A 17,019-nucleotide genomic window follows, 5' to 3' on the forward strand; every position below is an offset into this window, starting at 1 on the left:
TTTGTCAGATGTTTGAATGCAGTGGATCCAGCAGAGGACTCTGAAGCCATAGGAGATGTGAGATCCTATAGACAGAAGGAGATTGGGTCCTCTAATGACTATGTGGTAGATAGCCCGCCCACCCGACAACCTCGATTCTGATACGGGAGAGGTATAAACTTTATTGTGTTAAGACACCGAGATGTTTTGTTGTTATCGTTATAGGAGTTAGGCTACTCTAATAGGGAACAAGAGGAGCATAAATGAGAAAATATATATATATATACTATGTTCAGACATAAATATTTTCCTTTCTTCATAAAGCAATACCTTTTTCATACTTGAATCCCAAAGGTTGTACAGGATATGAGTTAATCTAGATGACTGTTAGCTGATTAGTAACTAGCTGATTTTCCAAGGACATTTATAGGGTCCTCAGAAACTTGAGAATGACACTTTACAAGAAAAAGTAACAGCCAGAGGGAGAAAGTTTCTGAATTAAACTTTTGTGTTTAAATAGTAGAGGAACAGCATGTCTGTCCTTGCTTGAGTCTGGTACCCCTCTTTATCTCATCGTTTTTGGTTGCTTCCGTGATAAATAGTTTTTGCTTTTGTATCTAATGTCACAGTTATAAGCAAGGGGATTCTCTGATGGTATCCTTGGAGAGCTAAATCATTAATCCTGGAAAGCTTGTACTCCCAAAAATATCTGGCACTAAATATAAGTCAACTCTATGCAAGAAGTCAAAGAACAATCTTGTCCAAAAATAACAATCACAATGCAAACACACACACATAGGCACACACCCCACAATTTATGTATCTATATATTTTCTTTTCTTTTTTTTATTGCTTTTATTTTCCTTAATAAAAAGATATCATAGAGGAGGCTAGACCAAGTAATATAGTAAACAGGTCTATGAAGGGATTCGACTTTATCAATTTACTTCCTATTGCCAGATAAGTGTGGCAATTTTTAAATAAGGAACAAAAATTTATAAAAAAAATTAAGTTTTTTTTAAATAAAACAAAAGTAAGAAGAAAAAAAAAAAAACCTTTGCTAAGTACCTACTATGAACCAAATATTTAGTAAAATGTATAGCTTTATGTATTTCTTACCATGGGCAAGTATCGTAATCTTTATTTTAATAATGAGAAAATAAGCTCAGACCAGCCAAGTCGTTAACCTAGGCTACTTAGCTAATGAATGGCAGTACTGAGATGCAGATAAAAACGTATTTTCCAAATCTGTTTGCATTCTACTCTCCTATATTACAGCACTAAATTTCAGTGTTTGAAGTAAATAAAATAATAATTATGTCTAAAGCTGAGACTCCCATAAGAATCCCATTTGTTGCATTATAAATAAATAAGCATCAAAGTGTGAAATCACCCATCTAGCATTGCATATGTAATGGCTGAGTTTTGTGTTTAGAACCAGGGCGGGAGGGAGGGAGGAAGAGTTCTAGGCCTAAGAAACAGATAAAGTAGTATCTCAAGAAACAAACCCCAGAGCTGTAGACTACTGGTGTCATTTCAGCCATTTGTCATGACCCTAAGAGCCTATGTAATGTAGTACTTACATCATTTTCCTGGGATACAGTTTTAGACTGTGTTCCTTGAGACTGCTGTGTATGAGCCAATCATTGTTAGTGGACCTCCTAACCACCCATAACTTAAAACTAACCTTTGTCTTTGGCTCTGTTGCATTCATGATAGCTCCTGTGAATGTCTAAGGAGATCCTTCTTAATATTTTAATTTTATATCAGTGTCTAGTTTGGGAGGCAATTATAGCATATTGATGAAAAGCAGACTCTAGTCAGATTGCCTGAGTTCAAATCCCATCTCCAAGACTTACTAGCTGTATAACTTAGGCAAGATATGTTTACATTTCTTTGCTTCAGTTTCTTCGTCTGCAAGATAGGGATAATAATTATGAACTCACAGGGTTATTATAAGGATTAAATTAGTGTGTGTGTGTGTGTGTGTGGCAGAATAGTACCTAGCACATAGAAAATACTAAATGGGTTAACTATTATTTATAGGATAAAAAACATGCTATAGTTGCTTTCATGAATTAAGTGAACTACATAGTCATGTGACTTCTATATGAATATTGAGGTGAAAAGGCATTAAGGGTAAAATTTTTTATCTTTAATGGGGGAATAATATTATGTTATCAAAGACTTAGGAGCTAAAAAATGCAAAAGATAAAATTAAGCTTCTTGTTTGGTTTTATTTTTAATCAGCAATAGAAAACAGCAAATCATTTCACAGATATTCTTTGTCACTAGAAAAGACAAAATAAGGCCATGGGACCATTTAGTTTTTAAACCAGAGCCCTACTTGGTTGAGCTGTCTCTGGTCAGTTGTATCATCGTCTTATTTCTTGTGCTAATCTAAAGAGAAAGAAGGCGGGAGGGGAGTAAATGCCAGAAATGAAGTGAGTTCAAGGAAAGGACTAAGAATCAAAGATGGGGCAAGGTGAGCGTGACCAGCAGGTTTATGTTGTACCAATAAACTGAGTTTCAAAGATATCCTTTCCACTTGTCTTAATAAAATTTTTTATGGTATTAAAATTAGTGGGTTAGAGCTGCCTTTCCCATTACACCTGGGCATCTAATTTCATGATTAATTGGCAGACCCATCACTTCAGGTCTCAATCTGCCCTCCTTTTGGAAAAATAGATAATTATTACTACAAACACCATTTTTAATGATCTCAGGCTTCTGGTTTACTTAAAATACTTACAATCACTACCCTTTCCTCCCCTGGATATCTTTCTCTAGAGGATCCAAACTCAATGATTTGAGACACAATTTGCTGACAGCAGACCCTGAGAACCCATTATGAAAATGAAGGCAGCCAGCAACGTTTGAATGTATTTTCCAATTTAAAAAGCCTTCATTACATTGCACATTTCAGGCTGAAAATGTTAAAAATTTATCGTAGTTTCAGTAATTGTAGCTTCCTCTGGATACAAATCCAATGCCTGGCACAACGTGGAATCATTTGTAAAATGTGTATTTCGTTTGGCACTCAGTAGAAAGCTTGCCAGGCAATACATTTAATTAAGACCATGAGGAAGAGAATAGTTGTGGTCTGTCATAGTATATTATTGTCACGTTAAAGTTCTACATGCATTTAAGATAGTGGCCTCATAGCAAGGTATATAGTTAAAGCTAGGGGTAATTTTCCTTCCATCAGCCCAGAGTTTTATGTGGGGAAATATTTATTTTGAGGGGAATGTACTTTAGTTCATTCCTTAGATAGAATTCTTTGTCCATTGTTTAAGTTAAGAGAATTAGCTTCTCTCCTTAGAAACAACCTTTGTTTATTGTTAAAGACCTTGAAAATTGATGCATTGCCTTTCAGGAGCTTAGACAGCTTTATTCAAGTTTAACTTTCTCTGGAGATGCATAGAAGTAACGAAATGCAATGCCTGTCTTGAACATAACCATGTACATAATATCTGGTCCTGCCTGATATATAAAGTAAATTTGGTAAGATCAAGTCAAATAAAGTATTGCAATGATTAATGTTGATTTTTTAAAAAATTACAAAGCAACTTGTGTCAGTAGATTCAAAGAGAATAGTGATATAACCATCTTCTGAGGCCAGGTTTTCATTGTATTAGTTATGTTGTTTAAGTTTTATAGGAAAACTTGATTTGATGAATTTGATAGGCTTCATGGAAAAGGTGCGGAGCCCTGGTGACGCAGTGGTTAAGAGCTCAGGTAGCTAACCAGAAGGTCAGCAGTTCCAATCTACCAGCCGCTCCTTTGAAATGCTATGGGGCTACTCTGTCCTATAGGGCTGCTATGAGTTGGAATCAACTTGACAGCAATGGGTAAGGTAATGGAAAAGGTACAATGTAAGGGCCTTTTTTGTACATGTAGGACACACACATTTGGTGTTCAGGTTTTGGGGTATGGAATTATCTGATCATTTAGGCTTGCAGAAATCCACTCTGTCTTTTCTCACTATTATAATGTTATTCCCCTTAGTGAACAAAGATTTTCCTCTAGTAATAAAATTCTCATCAGATTTTACAGTAGGGTATCTTTTTTTTTTTTTTAATCTACCCTCAAAGCCAGTCCAAAGTGAAATTAAAGACATGGACAAGTACTATTTTCACTTCCCTTCTAACTCCATGGTATGCTGGACTCTTAAAATCTTCCCTTTCTAACCCCGACTAGCTTATTCCTCCTCTCATCTCCCTCACTACCTCACACCTGCCCATCTAAATTGCTTCAGAGAGGGATTCTTTTAGAGACCCATTTGCTTCTGAAAGAAATCAAGTAAGTAGAACTCTGATAGTGGACAGTGAGTATGGTGGTCATTTGTATGTTTCAGTGACTATCATGATTCCCCTTCTATTGGTGAGAGCACCTAAGTTTACATTAGGAAATAACAATGTCTTATATTCTTCTGTCTTGATGGGATTGCAAACCAAGCTGCCTTTCAGACACTCCCTCCCTGGAGCCCAGCAGAGAGGTAGGCAAATATCTCAAGGCAGATAATGAGAATTTCTCTTCCTGGGACCAGAACTTAACAGTTACCCAGCCCAAGTCTTCTCCCTGAAAAGACTGTTGAGCTTTTCCTGCTATGTAGGTCTCTGCTACCATGCTAGTTCTTTTCAGCACCTACTTCTCTAACCCAGCTATTCATTTTATAAGCTAATAAATATCCTTTTAATAAATTTATTTTTCAGAGTAAATTAACCAGTTTCTATTACTTTCAACAACAAAACCATTACTGAGAAAGTGATCTGACTAGCTAAAATATTAAATACTTTGTACTGCTGCGTGTGATACAGTTTCATTATAAAAACAAGTATAATGCCACAAAGGAAGTAAAAATTCTATTGGGTTTCAGAAGAAAGAAAAACCCCATGCATTTAGGGGCACTTGTAATGGACCTCAATGGAGGGTTAGAAATTAAGCACAAGAAAATAGGGAGAGGTATGGCCTAAGTAAATGGTACAATTACATTAATTTATGTAATCATTCTTTTATTTTTCAGGAAACAAGGTATAGAAAAAAAAAATCTCCTTATCCCAGCCCAATTGCACACATCTCATATCTTTAAAGTGTGGAGCTCAGGGTAAAAAGATCTATGTATGAAGGTGTTTGACTACCCTTTTGCAACAATGTGGTCAAAACCAGTACCCATTTTCATTTGCAGAAATGCTGCTCTTGTATCAAAAAGATAAATCATTCAAGAAACAAATGCCAAGTTGCTCCAAAAATGTAATAAGTGCCCCTCTTTCTTTTTGCCTGCCTTGCCAAATTCTGAAACCAGGGCTTGGAAATGGTTCTTCCCAGTTCAGCCACGGTCAAGCAAGAGAAGCTGGAAGAGATCCAAATTTTTAAAATTTGGGTGAACCAGAATGATAACCGGAATGGGAAAAATTACAGGCTGAATCCCTTCTAGAAATGTAATCTTCATCATAGAGAACAAGGGCAGCATATGTGTTGCATAACAACCAAATCTCATGCCTCTCAGATTTCAAGTGGAATAGGAGACAGCGGTGCCCAGCTCAAAGATGGCAGTCAGCTGTGCCACTTTGAATGTGTGTCGCTCTCCAAAGTCCTTCCAGTAATCCAGGCTCAGTGCATGAGGCTTCTGAAAGGGCACACCAGTCCCTTCTGAGTGTCCCATTCCATGGTTTAGCCCATAATTTTTTCCCATTCCAGTTATCGTTCCAGGTCACCCAAATTGTAAAAATTCTGGTCTGTCTGGTTTTGCCTTGTCAGCCATGATTGAACCAGTTCAAACTGGTTCAAAGCCTTGCCTGAAGCAAATCCAACTTTTATTCCACAGCACTAACAACTGCAGGAAACGCTGGTGGCATAGTGGTTAAATGCTACAGCTGCTAACCAAGAAGTTGGCAGTTCCAATCTGCCGGGCGCTGCTTGGAAACACTATGGGGCAGTTCTCTGTCCTATAGGGTCGCTATGAGTCGATGGCAGTGGGTTTGGTTTTGGTTTTTGGTTAACAACTGCAAAAAGAACTTATATTTTTGGATACTTACTTTGTTTAAAGGAGTGTTCTAAGCACTTTGTCAAAATTAATTCTTATTTATGATACTCTATGTAGTTTTTTTTTTTTATGTAGTGAGTACTATTATTATTACTGAGGAGACTGAGGCACAGAGTCATTATTTATCTTAACTTACACAGTTAATAAGAAGTGGACTGTTTTGGGAAACAGTCCAGATAAGTGTGACTTAAGATTCATGCACTTTACTACTATCCTACGTTGCCTCTCTGCTTACTCTAGAATGAAGAAAATGTTGAGAAGCAAGTAAATAAACTTGGGAAGAATAGAAAAAAAAAGTTGCCGTTAAGTCAATTCCAACTCATGGCAACTCTATGTCTTACAGAGTAGAACTGCTCCATAGGGTTTTCAAGGCTGTGTGACCTTTCAGAAGCTGATTGCCAGGCCTTGCTTCCAAGGTGCCTCTGGGTGGGATCAAACCACCAACCTTTATAGTGTAGTCAAAATTTCACCATTTATGCCCCCTAGGGATTCTAGGAAGAATAGAAACGGTCATAAATAAGTTTCAAGGAAGAATAAATGAGTGCGCTTCTTGTAGGTCCCCCGACTTTCCAGGGCTCATAGAGGTCAGACCTTCCAGCCTTCTTGTGTAAGACATTTCCTCCTTCTCCCATGTACAAATCATGAGGTTTACTTGGCAAAATTGAGGGACAAACAGCATCAAATGGGTGGGAAAAATCACGTGCAGGCAGGCACCCCAGTCTACCACTCTGCACTTCCAACTGGAGACTCCCCTTGAGTCTGTGTTGGCCAATGTGCAGCAGCTGGTTCTACAACATATATGTCTTCAAAATGAAACTGGATTATTTGAAATGGACAAATGTGGCATTGTATCAGCACTTCTTCCAAATTGTCCCCAGGTCTAATTAATTTTGACTAGGAGAGTGTTTTTACCATTTCAGTAATGCAGTCAGCCTTTTCTCTTTTAAAATAAACAGATTCACTCAGGGAAAGCTTAGGATATCTCCTTTTTAAAGCAGAAAGGATCACTGCCAAGCCGAATGAGAGAAGAATTGAGTGTAAACTCCAGTGTTAATGGCCCCAGGTTATACGTTTCTTAGGCTGGGACTTTCCGTGTTTGCATTAATTTTGGAGGTGAACGTGTGATGAAAACAAAATGAACTAGCTGAAAGACTGTAAACAAGGATTAAAAAGAGATCAATTAAAAATAGCACTGCTGATCAAAATATGGTATTGGACTTTATGATGTCAAAAATATCACGTTTCCTTTCAGAATCAGAGAAATACCTCCTGTCTTGAGGTATATTCATTGATGAAGAATATCTCTAGGTTTTTTTTTAAGGTTTACTATAAGGAATACCTGGGAATGAAGATCAAATGGAGTCCATCTGGCAGTGTTACCTGAATCCTAACACCACACACCTTCATTTTTTTTCATTTAATGCTGGAGATGTATGGACTCGAATTAGAGCTTTTCCAAGATCCAAGATGCAAAGCCGATGGCCAGTATTTTGGGTTTCAAATCTTAATATAGCTCGACACAAACCACTGCAATTAACATATATTCTTTTATTTTCAGGGGAAAAGGACCACTAAAGCATACAACTGATGTGATCTACGCAGCTAAAATGATATCAGAATCAGGATCGAGGATGGATGTCCTTGCACGTCAGATTGCTGACCAGGTACGTTCTTGACAAAGGACATGGTGAAAGCCCGTGCTAATTGCTCTCCAAATTCAAACACTGATTAGAATGAGGTTGACTTTTTACCCAGTTGGATTAGTTTTTGTAAATGTTAATTAGATTCTTTAAAATTGTTATTGCATAATTAATACACAAGTAGTAAACAGTTAATTCTAAGGAATAATTACCTCAATTAATTTTACGGAAAATATTAAATATCACCTTTTTGAACTTGGAATATACTCAAGTTATCTTAATTGGTTGCAATAATCAAACTTAGTTTTTCTTTTTTCCTGGATACCTTAGATGTTTTTATTTTTGCTCTTTGAAAATTTATACTTTTCAAAATTATTTTATGTTAGGTTTTCCTGCATCAACTATATATGTATATATATATGTATATATATATAGCAGTGTTCAATATAAAATTTAAAGACAAACAGTGATTAGTAGCATACTTAATTGGAAATATAAAATGCTGACAGTATATAATTCTCATAGCAACTGATGATGTAGGTTTCTAACACTTTGGTTTCCTTTCCTTAGCTTTCTTACATCTTTATTCCAATTTTCCAAGCAGCAGCTATATCACTAATGCTACCTTATGCTTAACTTTAATTGAACAATCTCTCATTTCCATTAATTAATGTATTGGGAATTCAATTAATATTTCAGAATGGGGCATAGTGTTTCTTTGCAGTTTTAATATTATTCAAATTCATAATACAAATTTATCTTCCTTTTGGGGGGAAAAAGCACTTTTCTTTTTTACTTTGCACTAGTTCATATCATTTTTTTCTTATATACTTTGAGAAGAACTTTATTGGGTTGCTTCTTATCATGACTACATACTATTATTCTATTTTTTGTTTCTTGAAGCATGATTGTTTTCCCCTATTAGATATTATATTTGTAAGTATAATGAAGGAGAAACAAAAAGAGAATAATAATAATATATATTATTTTAAAATATGCCATATATATACGTGTGTGTTTGTGTTGTTGGGTGTTGTCCCGTCGATTTAGGTTCATAGCAACCCCATGTAACACAGTAGAACCGCACCATAGGGTTTTCTGGTTAACACCACGCACTTAACAATTACACCACAAGGGCTCCACCTATATAAATATATACATTTTTTTTTTCCAGTATCTTGGCACTTTTAAGATTATTAAAGCATTATAAACATTTTATTAATCTTCCTTTTTAGTATTTGCAGCTAAAGGCAAAACTATCTTACATAAGTCACAGTCTTCTATTCTGAAGAACTAAATAACTAAAACCCAAATCTGCCTATTTTTCCTGTATTTTAGAATCTTAATACATTCACTTTATGAGACAGACCAAATGTTAATTAAATTAGTGAAATCACAGTACAGTAAACAGATTTACATGTACTAGTTAATTGTTTTTAATACTGAAATGCTTTCTACCATTGTATTCATGTTTATTTTGGAATATAAAATTCTGAAAGCTCAAGTAATTGTGTGACTTTGAAGTTTTTTTTTTTTCTTTTGTTGATACTCTTATTTAGTTGGATTGGATTACCTTGTAGTAGGTGCTTTTACAACATCGCTTTATTAAATTATGTCACTGTTTTTAGCATTATCCAAGTCATATGGAAAAAAGGAAAAGTATCATCTCACTTACAAATAGCTTTTAAATTCTAAGAGAAGCTTAAATAAGCACTCACTGAATAATGAAGAATTATGGATGACTCTCTTTGGCCTTTTCTACTTCATATGATTGAGTACTTTTGGATGAATGACTTTTGTTCTGAGCAAACAGGATTCTGGAAAATCAAAATTGAGAACAAAGAAACTGACTCAATTATTGTAGGGACTGCCTGGGAAGATCATCTATGCCTGTGATTCCGATATGGTTTGATAGATTAACACAAAAATTTTAGATTGTAAATGTTGTTCTTAGGTGCTGTTGAGTCAATTCTCATAGCGACCCTATGTACAACAGAATGAAACACTGCCTGGTCCTGTGCCATCCTCACAATCGTTGTTATGCTTAAGCCCATTGTTGCAGCCACTGTGTCAGTCCATCTTGTTGAGGGTCTTCCTCTAGACTGTAAATAACCCATAACCCGTTGCCGTCTAGTCGATTCCGACTCATAGCGACCCTATGGAACAGAGTAGAACTGCCCCATAGAGTTTCCAAGGAGCGCCTGGTGGATTTGAACTGCCCACCTCTTGGTTAGCAGCTGTAGTTCTTAACCAACACACTACCAGGATTGTAAATAGTATGTAAAAATTACTGTGAAATGAAATTCAGTAACAAAAGCGAGACAATTTTGGCAGTATCTATGCATATTATAAAAGAGCTCTGCTGGAATACTGGTTGCTTTTTATTTTGATCAAACTAATAGTTCAAATATTTAAAGTAAATTTTATTACACTTTCTAATCTTTTTTTTTAGAGTGCCTGAGTGTCATAAATCTATTTTCATTCTCAACTAACATAGACCATAGGCATACAAAATTGTATATGTATGTATATATTTGGAATAATTTAGTTTAATCCTATAAAGTCACAGAATCAAAGTTTATATGTAAAGAGAATAAAATGAAATTAGATCAGTTGAGGTTTCTAATTCCCCCTTCCTGCCTTTCTTTTTTTCTGCCTTCTTCTCTTTCTTGCTTCCTTGAACAAATACATATTGAGTGTATGGTTGTTTTTGTTGTTGTCAGGTGCCGTCGAGTTGGTTCCAACTCTTAGGAACCCTATGCACAACAGACTGAAACACTGTCAGTCCTGTATACCATGTAAAATTTATTAACCTGGCATTACCATAAACTATTAATGAACTATACTTTTCTATTTAAATGTCCAGAATCCTTAATGCAGGATTACTTGCCCCAGTTACCCAACAGCTCTTGGGCCATAGAATTATGTCAAGATGGGATGGGTAGCTTAAATATGCCATCCAAGATTGTATGTGTTCAGTTCCTGTAGGATGCTTGTATAAATTCTGTTCTGACTACATACTTTACTCCTGAAGGACAGTGTTTGTTAACTATCATAATTCTTAGACATTTTGCTCATGAATTAACAAGATAACAAATGGAGGCAGTTCCCTTCATTGAAATCCAGGATTCCAGACTCCTAACACATGTCTATTTCCTCAACTCTATGCTACAATTCATCATGTTACCAAAAAAAAAAAAAAAAACCCAGTGCCATCGAGTCGATTCTGACTCATCAGATATCTTTAACACATGTCTATTTCCTCAACTCTATGCTACAATTCATCATGTTACCAAAAAAAAAAAAAAAAAAAACCCAGTGCCATCGAGTCGATTCTGACTCATCAGATATCTTAAATTAGATGAAGTGGCTACCATCTCATAAGATAGGAATAATACACAGAAACATCTCAATTAGCTATAGAAGTAGTATGCCCCCAATAGGTAGGCGGTGACTGGGGACCAAAGTAAAATTAGCGTCTGCTAGAATGTTTTTCACAAGGAGAGAACAAAATTGGACTTTCTGAACCCTGGGCGGTGGGCCTAAGGCCTAATCATTCTTTCATTGTAATTTTGCCAAAGATATCCAGGTAATGGCTGGGTACTCCCACCAAATCATGGCTGAATACAATTAAAATGAATTTTCAATGTTAAATACATTGGCAGTCAATGCTACTTCAAGAAAAAAAAAAGATATCTTCAAAATAAAATAATTACAATCCAAATCATTCACAGTGTACTCAATTATGAGCAAAACAACCCTCAAGTATAATTTATATTGGTGTTTGGACAAAATATTGTTTATTACTAGCTTCACTGATGGCATGTCAGCCGAAGTGGTTTTCTCACTTTAAGTCTGCTTTCATTCTTCTAGAAAGATGCTGAGTGCCTATGCAGAGTACATGGTTTAGTAATGAGAGTAAAGGTGAAGACGTGTATCACCTATTGCTTTGAATTTGAATCAATTCTCTGTTGATGTTGTAAGAGTCAAAATGTTTTATTGTAATAAAAATATACTGAAAAGCCACTTCTCACACATTCATTATATCTTTGTAGCATGTATCTTAAGGATATAATTCCTAGATGCATCTTGTGAAAATGCATGTATTTTGGTGCCAGTATGTATCTGAAATTTATTTTGAGCATAGCTGTTGGTACCTAAATATATTCTCAAGATTAATGAACTACTTTACACAAATAAATGCATAACGGATTCTCAGAATTTAAATAAGGCTAAAGAGATGCTGAAATATTTGATCTGTTTGCATCTTTGCAGTAACAGTCTCTTGTTTAAAGGCAGTTTTACTATTCTTCCCCTTTATTAGAAGGCAAGTTATAAGCAAAAGAAGAAAGATTACAGGATTGAGGGAGAGTTCTTGTTTTGGAAGACTCAAGTATGTTGACAGGATTAAAGAAAGGAGAAGGAGACATTAAGAGAGTACAGAAACCGATGGAGTTATTGATGATCTGAGATCCTGAAGAAGGTTCCTGAACGAGGCAGTCTCTGGGCTGGAGGAAAGGTATAGAAATCAGCCCTGTGGGAAGTGAAAGCTCATAGATACAGAGTGCTCTTGCTGTCGGCTTAATTGCTTAAAATGTTTATCCTAGAAATACACAGTGACAACTTAATCTTTTTCATCAACAAACTTTGCCAGGATAGCAGAATCCAAACTGCTGTCTGTGATTATAAAAGTCAGTTTAAGTGTGTCTTAAATAAAGTTTATACTCTAATATGTGGGGGGAAAAAAGCTAAGACTATGGAATAAAAGTCTTTGAAAGTGTTCACTTTGCTAATTTCCCCTCCAAATTCAAAGCAATAGGTGATACACGTCTTCACCTTTACTCTCATTACTAAACCGTGTACTCTGCATAGGCGCTCAGCATCTTCCTAGAAGAATGAAAGCAGACTTAAAGTGAGAAGACCGCTTAGGCTGACATGCCATCTGCTCGCCTGTGGTGGGTGTCCCAGTGGTTATAAAATTTAGATTAAAAAAAAAAAATCTATGCATTAAAGAGCTAACCAGATGTCCTGGTCAACATCTTCTGTCTCAAAAAAAAAAAAAAGAAAAGAAAAGAATAACCAAAGCAGGTTATGATATTCTGCGATTTGATTTGCCTAAAATTGCCTAGCAGTAATCCTTTAAGAGTTATTTCTATGTAAATCTATTAAGCACAAGGGACGTCCAACATTCATCTGTAACCCTCATGTGAAAATCTAAAATGGAGCTCTGGTAGCACAGTAGTTAAGCACTGAGCTGATAACCAGAGGTTGGTGGTTTGAATCCACCAGCTGCTCCATGGGAGAAAGGTATGGCAATCTGCTTCAGTAAAGATTTACAGCCTTGGAAACACTATGGGACAGTTCTGCTTTGGTCTATAAGGTCTCTATGAGTTGAAATTGACTTGCTGGCAATGGCTTAAAAATATAAAAGGTGAGAAAAACATTATTTGATTTTAATAAAGAAGTTTGGACAAAGCAGTAAAGCATTCTTAAAGTAGAAGTGATTCATTCTTGGCAACCAAAACCAGCTCAGAAAAGCTTTCTAAATGTCAACAGAAAAGAAGGCTTTCATAGATTTTATAGTATGGAAATATACCTATTAGTATAATTTACTTACTACAGTTATAAAAGTAACTGCCACAGTTAGGTGTAATCAAGACTCTGATCAATTTTGGAAAAGAAAAATAAATCTGGGTCAAGCAATTATTTTTTGAAAGTTCAGCTTCAAACTTAACATTCATTTGAGTCATTCATTTCTTAATGAAAGTCTAGATTGTTGGGATGACCTTGAAAAAGGAGAACAGCATGCTGTGCTTATACATCAGTTATTGCATCATTGATTATTGATTAAGAATCTAATCATAAGTTTGCAAGTTCAATTTTACCAGAAGTTATATACAGAAAAACCTGTGAGACCCGAAACTTGATAGGACTGCCTTGTTTTCCCAGTCTTTCGAATTTTCTATCTTTCAAAGGGTACAGTCTTACCACTTTTCTATCACTCTCTATTAGTGGAAACTATTTGAGTTTTCCTTCTCTGACAAGTTTCACCTTACTTAGTTTCCAGCTTTCTCAGGTTTTGCTTCTGTTAGTTAGACTTTAAGGAACAAATTCACACTAATTCAATTGATAAGAAATCAATTTATAAACCAGAGTTGTACTTACCCTTTATGCAGCATCAGGATTGGGGAAAGACTCATTAACAACCTGTGATAGGCAGATGACACAGTCTTGATCACTGAAAGCGAAGACTACTTGAAGCACTTCCTGGTGAAACTCAAAGACTTCCTCATAAAGGAAACAAAGTCCTCAACAACAACATGATAAACAAAGAAAATATTGAAGTTGTCAAGGAATTCATTTTACTTGAATCAACAATCAGTGCCCATGGAAGCGGCAGTCAAGAAATCAAATTCAAATGATGTATTGCATTGGGAAAAATCTATTGCAAAAGACCTTTTTAAAGTCTTAAAAAGCAAAGATGTCTCTTTAACAGCTAAGGTACACCTGACCCAAGCCATGGTATTTTCAGTCACCTCTATGCATGCATGCTAAAGTTAGACAGTGAAAAAGGAAGACCGAAAAAGAATTGACATATTTGAATTATGGTGTTGGTGAAGGATATTGAATATACCACGGACTGCCAAAAGAATGAACAAACCTGTCTTGGAGGAAGTACAGCAAGATTGCTTCTTCAAAGGGAGGATGGCAAGACTTTGTCTCACTTTCTTTGGATATCATCAATAAAAAAAATTGGAGGGACTAATTCCTGGAGAAGGACATCATGGTTGGTAGAGTAGAGCACCAGGGAAAGAGAGGAAGACCCTCAATGTGATGGAGTGACATAGTGGCTGCAGCAATGGACTGAAGCATAGCAGTGATTGTGAGGATGATGCAGGACCAGACAATGTTTGTTGCATTCTGTTATACATGGGGTCACTATGAGTTGGAACCAACTCGACAGCAACTAACAACAACTATATAAGGTAGAACTAGCAGGAAGACTAACATTGTTCCTAAAGTGTACAGGTAGGGAAATGGAGTCAGACTGCCTGATTTTGAATACCTGCTCTACCAAATATTAATTAGGCAAATCAATAAACCTTTCTGTGTCACAGTTTCCTCCTCCTTTGTAAAATGAGGATAATGATGGAATCTATGTCATGGAATTGTGATCATTAAAATAGCTAATAGAGATGAAGTACCCAGAACAGCATATGACATATTTAACGTTATAGTATTAGTGATTATCATTGAGACCACTGATTTGATGATACAATAGAGAAGAAGGTTCACTTGGTAAGGACAGACCAAGAAAAAGGTGTTTGAATGTTTTGTAGAAGAGACCATTGTACAGTAAATGAAACAGGAAAAAAAAAAAAAACTAAATTCAAATCCTTGGGCAAAACATTTACTCTATCTGAAACAGTTTGCATATCTGTAAAATAGAAGTAATTACATCTAATAAACAGTGGTGTTATGAACTCTAAATTAGAATCATGCATGTAAAGGGCCTGGCATGATGCCTGGTATATAGGAGGTACTTAATAAAGGTCACTTTCCTGTCATGGTAAAACAATGAGATCGATTGCCTTTATCATTATGGTAATTTTGTTAGCTATTTTTGTTCTTTGAAAAAAAAATCTAAGCTGTCTTCATTCCCAAGCAATTCTGGACACATAGTGTTCCAATGAATTCTCTTTTTTTTTTTTCTTGAATCTATGCATCCCCCAGCATTCTGTGTTGGGGGATAAAAAGAAACATTCTAAATTCTCTTAGTGCTTTAAAATAAAATAGGTTTGAAGGCAAGTAGACATGGGTTCAAATACTGACTCTTCAAACTTGGGAAAGTTATTAAGTTCTCTAAATTACTGATTCCTCATTTATAAATTGTGGAAATATCTTTCTCTTAAAGTTTTAAGAATTAAAGGAAATAATATGCCTAAATTAATTAACCTATCATCCGGCACATAGTATGAGCTCAATAAAAATTAGCTATCATTGTTCCTGTTTTCTCCTCTTCCTCCTTCTCTTCCTCCTCCTCCATTTCTTCTCCTTTTTCCTTCTTTTTAATTGGTTCTAGTTTAGTCCTCTTGATGATACGTGGGAAATTACTCCTACTTTCTTGTGGAAAATTTGAGAAGCATGTCATCTTGTCTGATTGTTAGTCTGTCTAGGTGTCATGTATCTATCTACAGATTTCTGCTGCTATCTGAAAGTAGAGTGTTCCTGTGAAAACTTTCGTAAGCCAAAATGGTGTAAAGTGAGGATACAGTTATCATTACTTTATATGGGAAAAAATTTTGAGTGTTCCTAGACCCAAAAAATAACCTACCAACTCATACCAAATAACACATAAAACCTAAAATAACACTAACATATAGTAAAAGCTGAGATGCTGACTGTAGTTCCCAAGGAAGGAGCTTGGTGATGCCACTGTCACTGCTGAGGGTGCAAGATGCCTGTTTAAGGGCTCACTGCAAAACAAACACTGAGTGCTATTTCTGCTTCTCGCCTTTTTTCATAAAGGTGAAAATCCTTTTTGGATTTCTTTTGGTTAGCAAAAACAGGTACTAATGTAAGTCATAAAAGCAAAGTGGCGTGAAGCAAACTTTTAGGAAGTGGCAAATATTTGTATCTGTATTAATTTCTTAGGGCTGCCATAACAAATTACCACAAAACAATAATTGCTTAAATGTCATAAAGGTATTGTCGCACACTTCTGGAGGCTAGAATTCTGAATTTAGGGTATCAGCAGGGCCATTCTGTCTTTACAGCCTCTTGGGGAAGACCCTTTCTTGTTGCTGGTAGCCCAAGACAGGCTGCTGGTAACCCCATGCATTCCTAACTTGTAACTGCAGCAGAACTCCAGTCTCTGCCTTCTTCCTACATGACATTCTCACCTCTAAGTTTCCGTCAGTGTCATTTCCCCTCTTTTATACGGACGCCACTCATATTGGATTAAGAGCTACCCTACTCCAGTTTGACTTCATGTTAACTTACCAGATAGCATTGTCAAAGATCCTATTTCCAAACAAGGTTATGTTCACAGGTACGGGGATGAGGACTTCAACATATCTTTTTGGGGGACAAAATTCAACCTACAACACTCTTCATCCATCTGTCCATGCCTGTCCAGTAGCTCATTAGTATCTCTGCTGAAGAATGATCTCTTTAGCGCTGTCTTAGTTTCTTAGTGCTGCTGTAACAGACATACCACAGTGGGTGGCATTAAAGAACAGAAATTTATTTTCTTATTGTTCTGGAGGCTGAAAGTCCAAATCAGGGTCTAGGTTACATGTATTTCTTCTGTGGGCCTCTCTGCTAGTTTTTGGTGATGATGGCAACCCCTGA

General features: G+C 36.0%; 1 protein-coding gene across 4 annotated transcripts in view; it reads left to right on the forward strand.

The window, feature by feature from the left end:
• The window catches only part of CTNNA3 (catenin alpha 3), a 1,852,175-nt gene that overhangs the window by 1,774,944 nt on the left and 60,212 nt on the right, over positions 1–17,019 (forward strand). For all 4 annotated transcript variants that reach the window (XM_049856013.1, XM_049856014.1, XM_049856011.1 and 1 more), the window contains one exon: positions 7,584–7,689. In XM_049856013.1, the coding sequence (XP_049711970.1) occupies positions 7,584–7,689 (106 nt within the window). The remainder of the gene's footprint in view (positions 1–7,583; positions 7,690–17,019) is intronic.

Source organism: Elephas maximus, chromosome 16 (genome assembly GCF_024166365.1).
Source record: "Elephas maximus indicus isolate mEleMax1 chromosome 16, mEleMax1 primary haplotype, whole genome shotgun sequence".
Lineage (NCBI taxonomy): Eukaryota > Metazoa > Chordata > Mammalia > Proboscidea > Elephantidae > Elephas > Elephas maximus.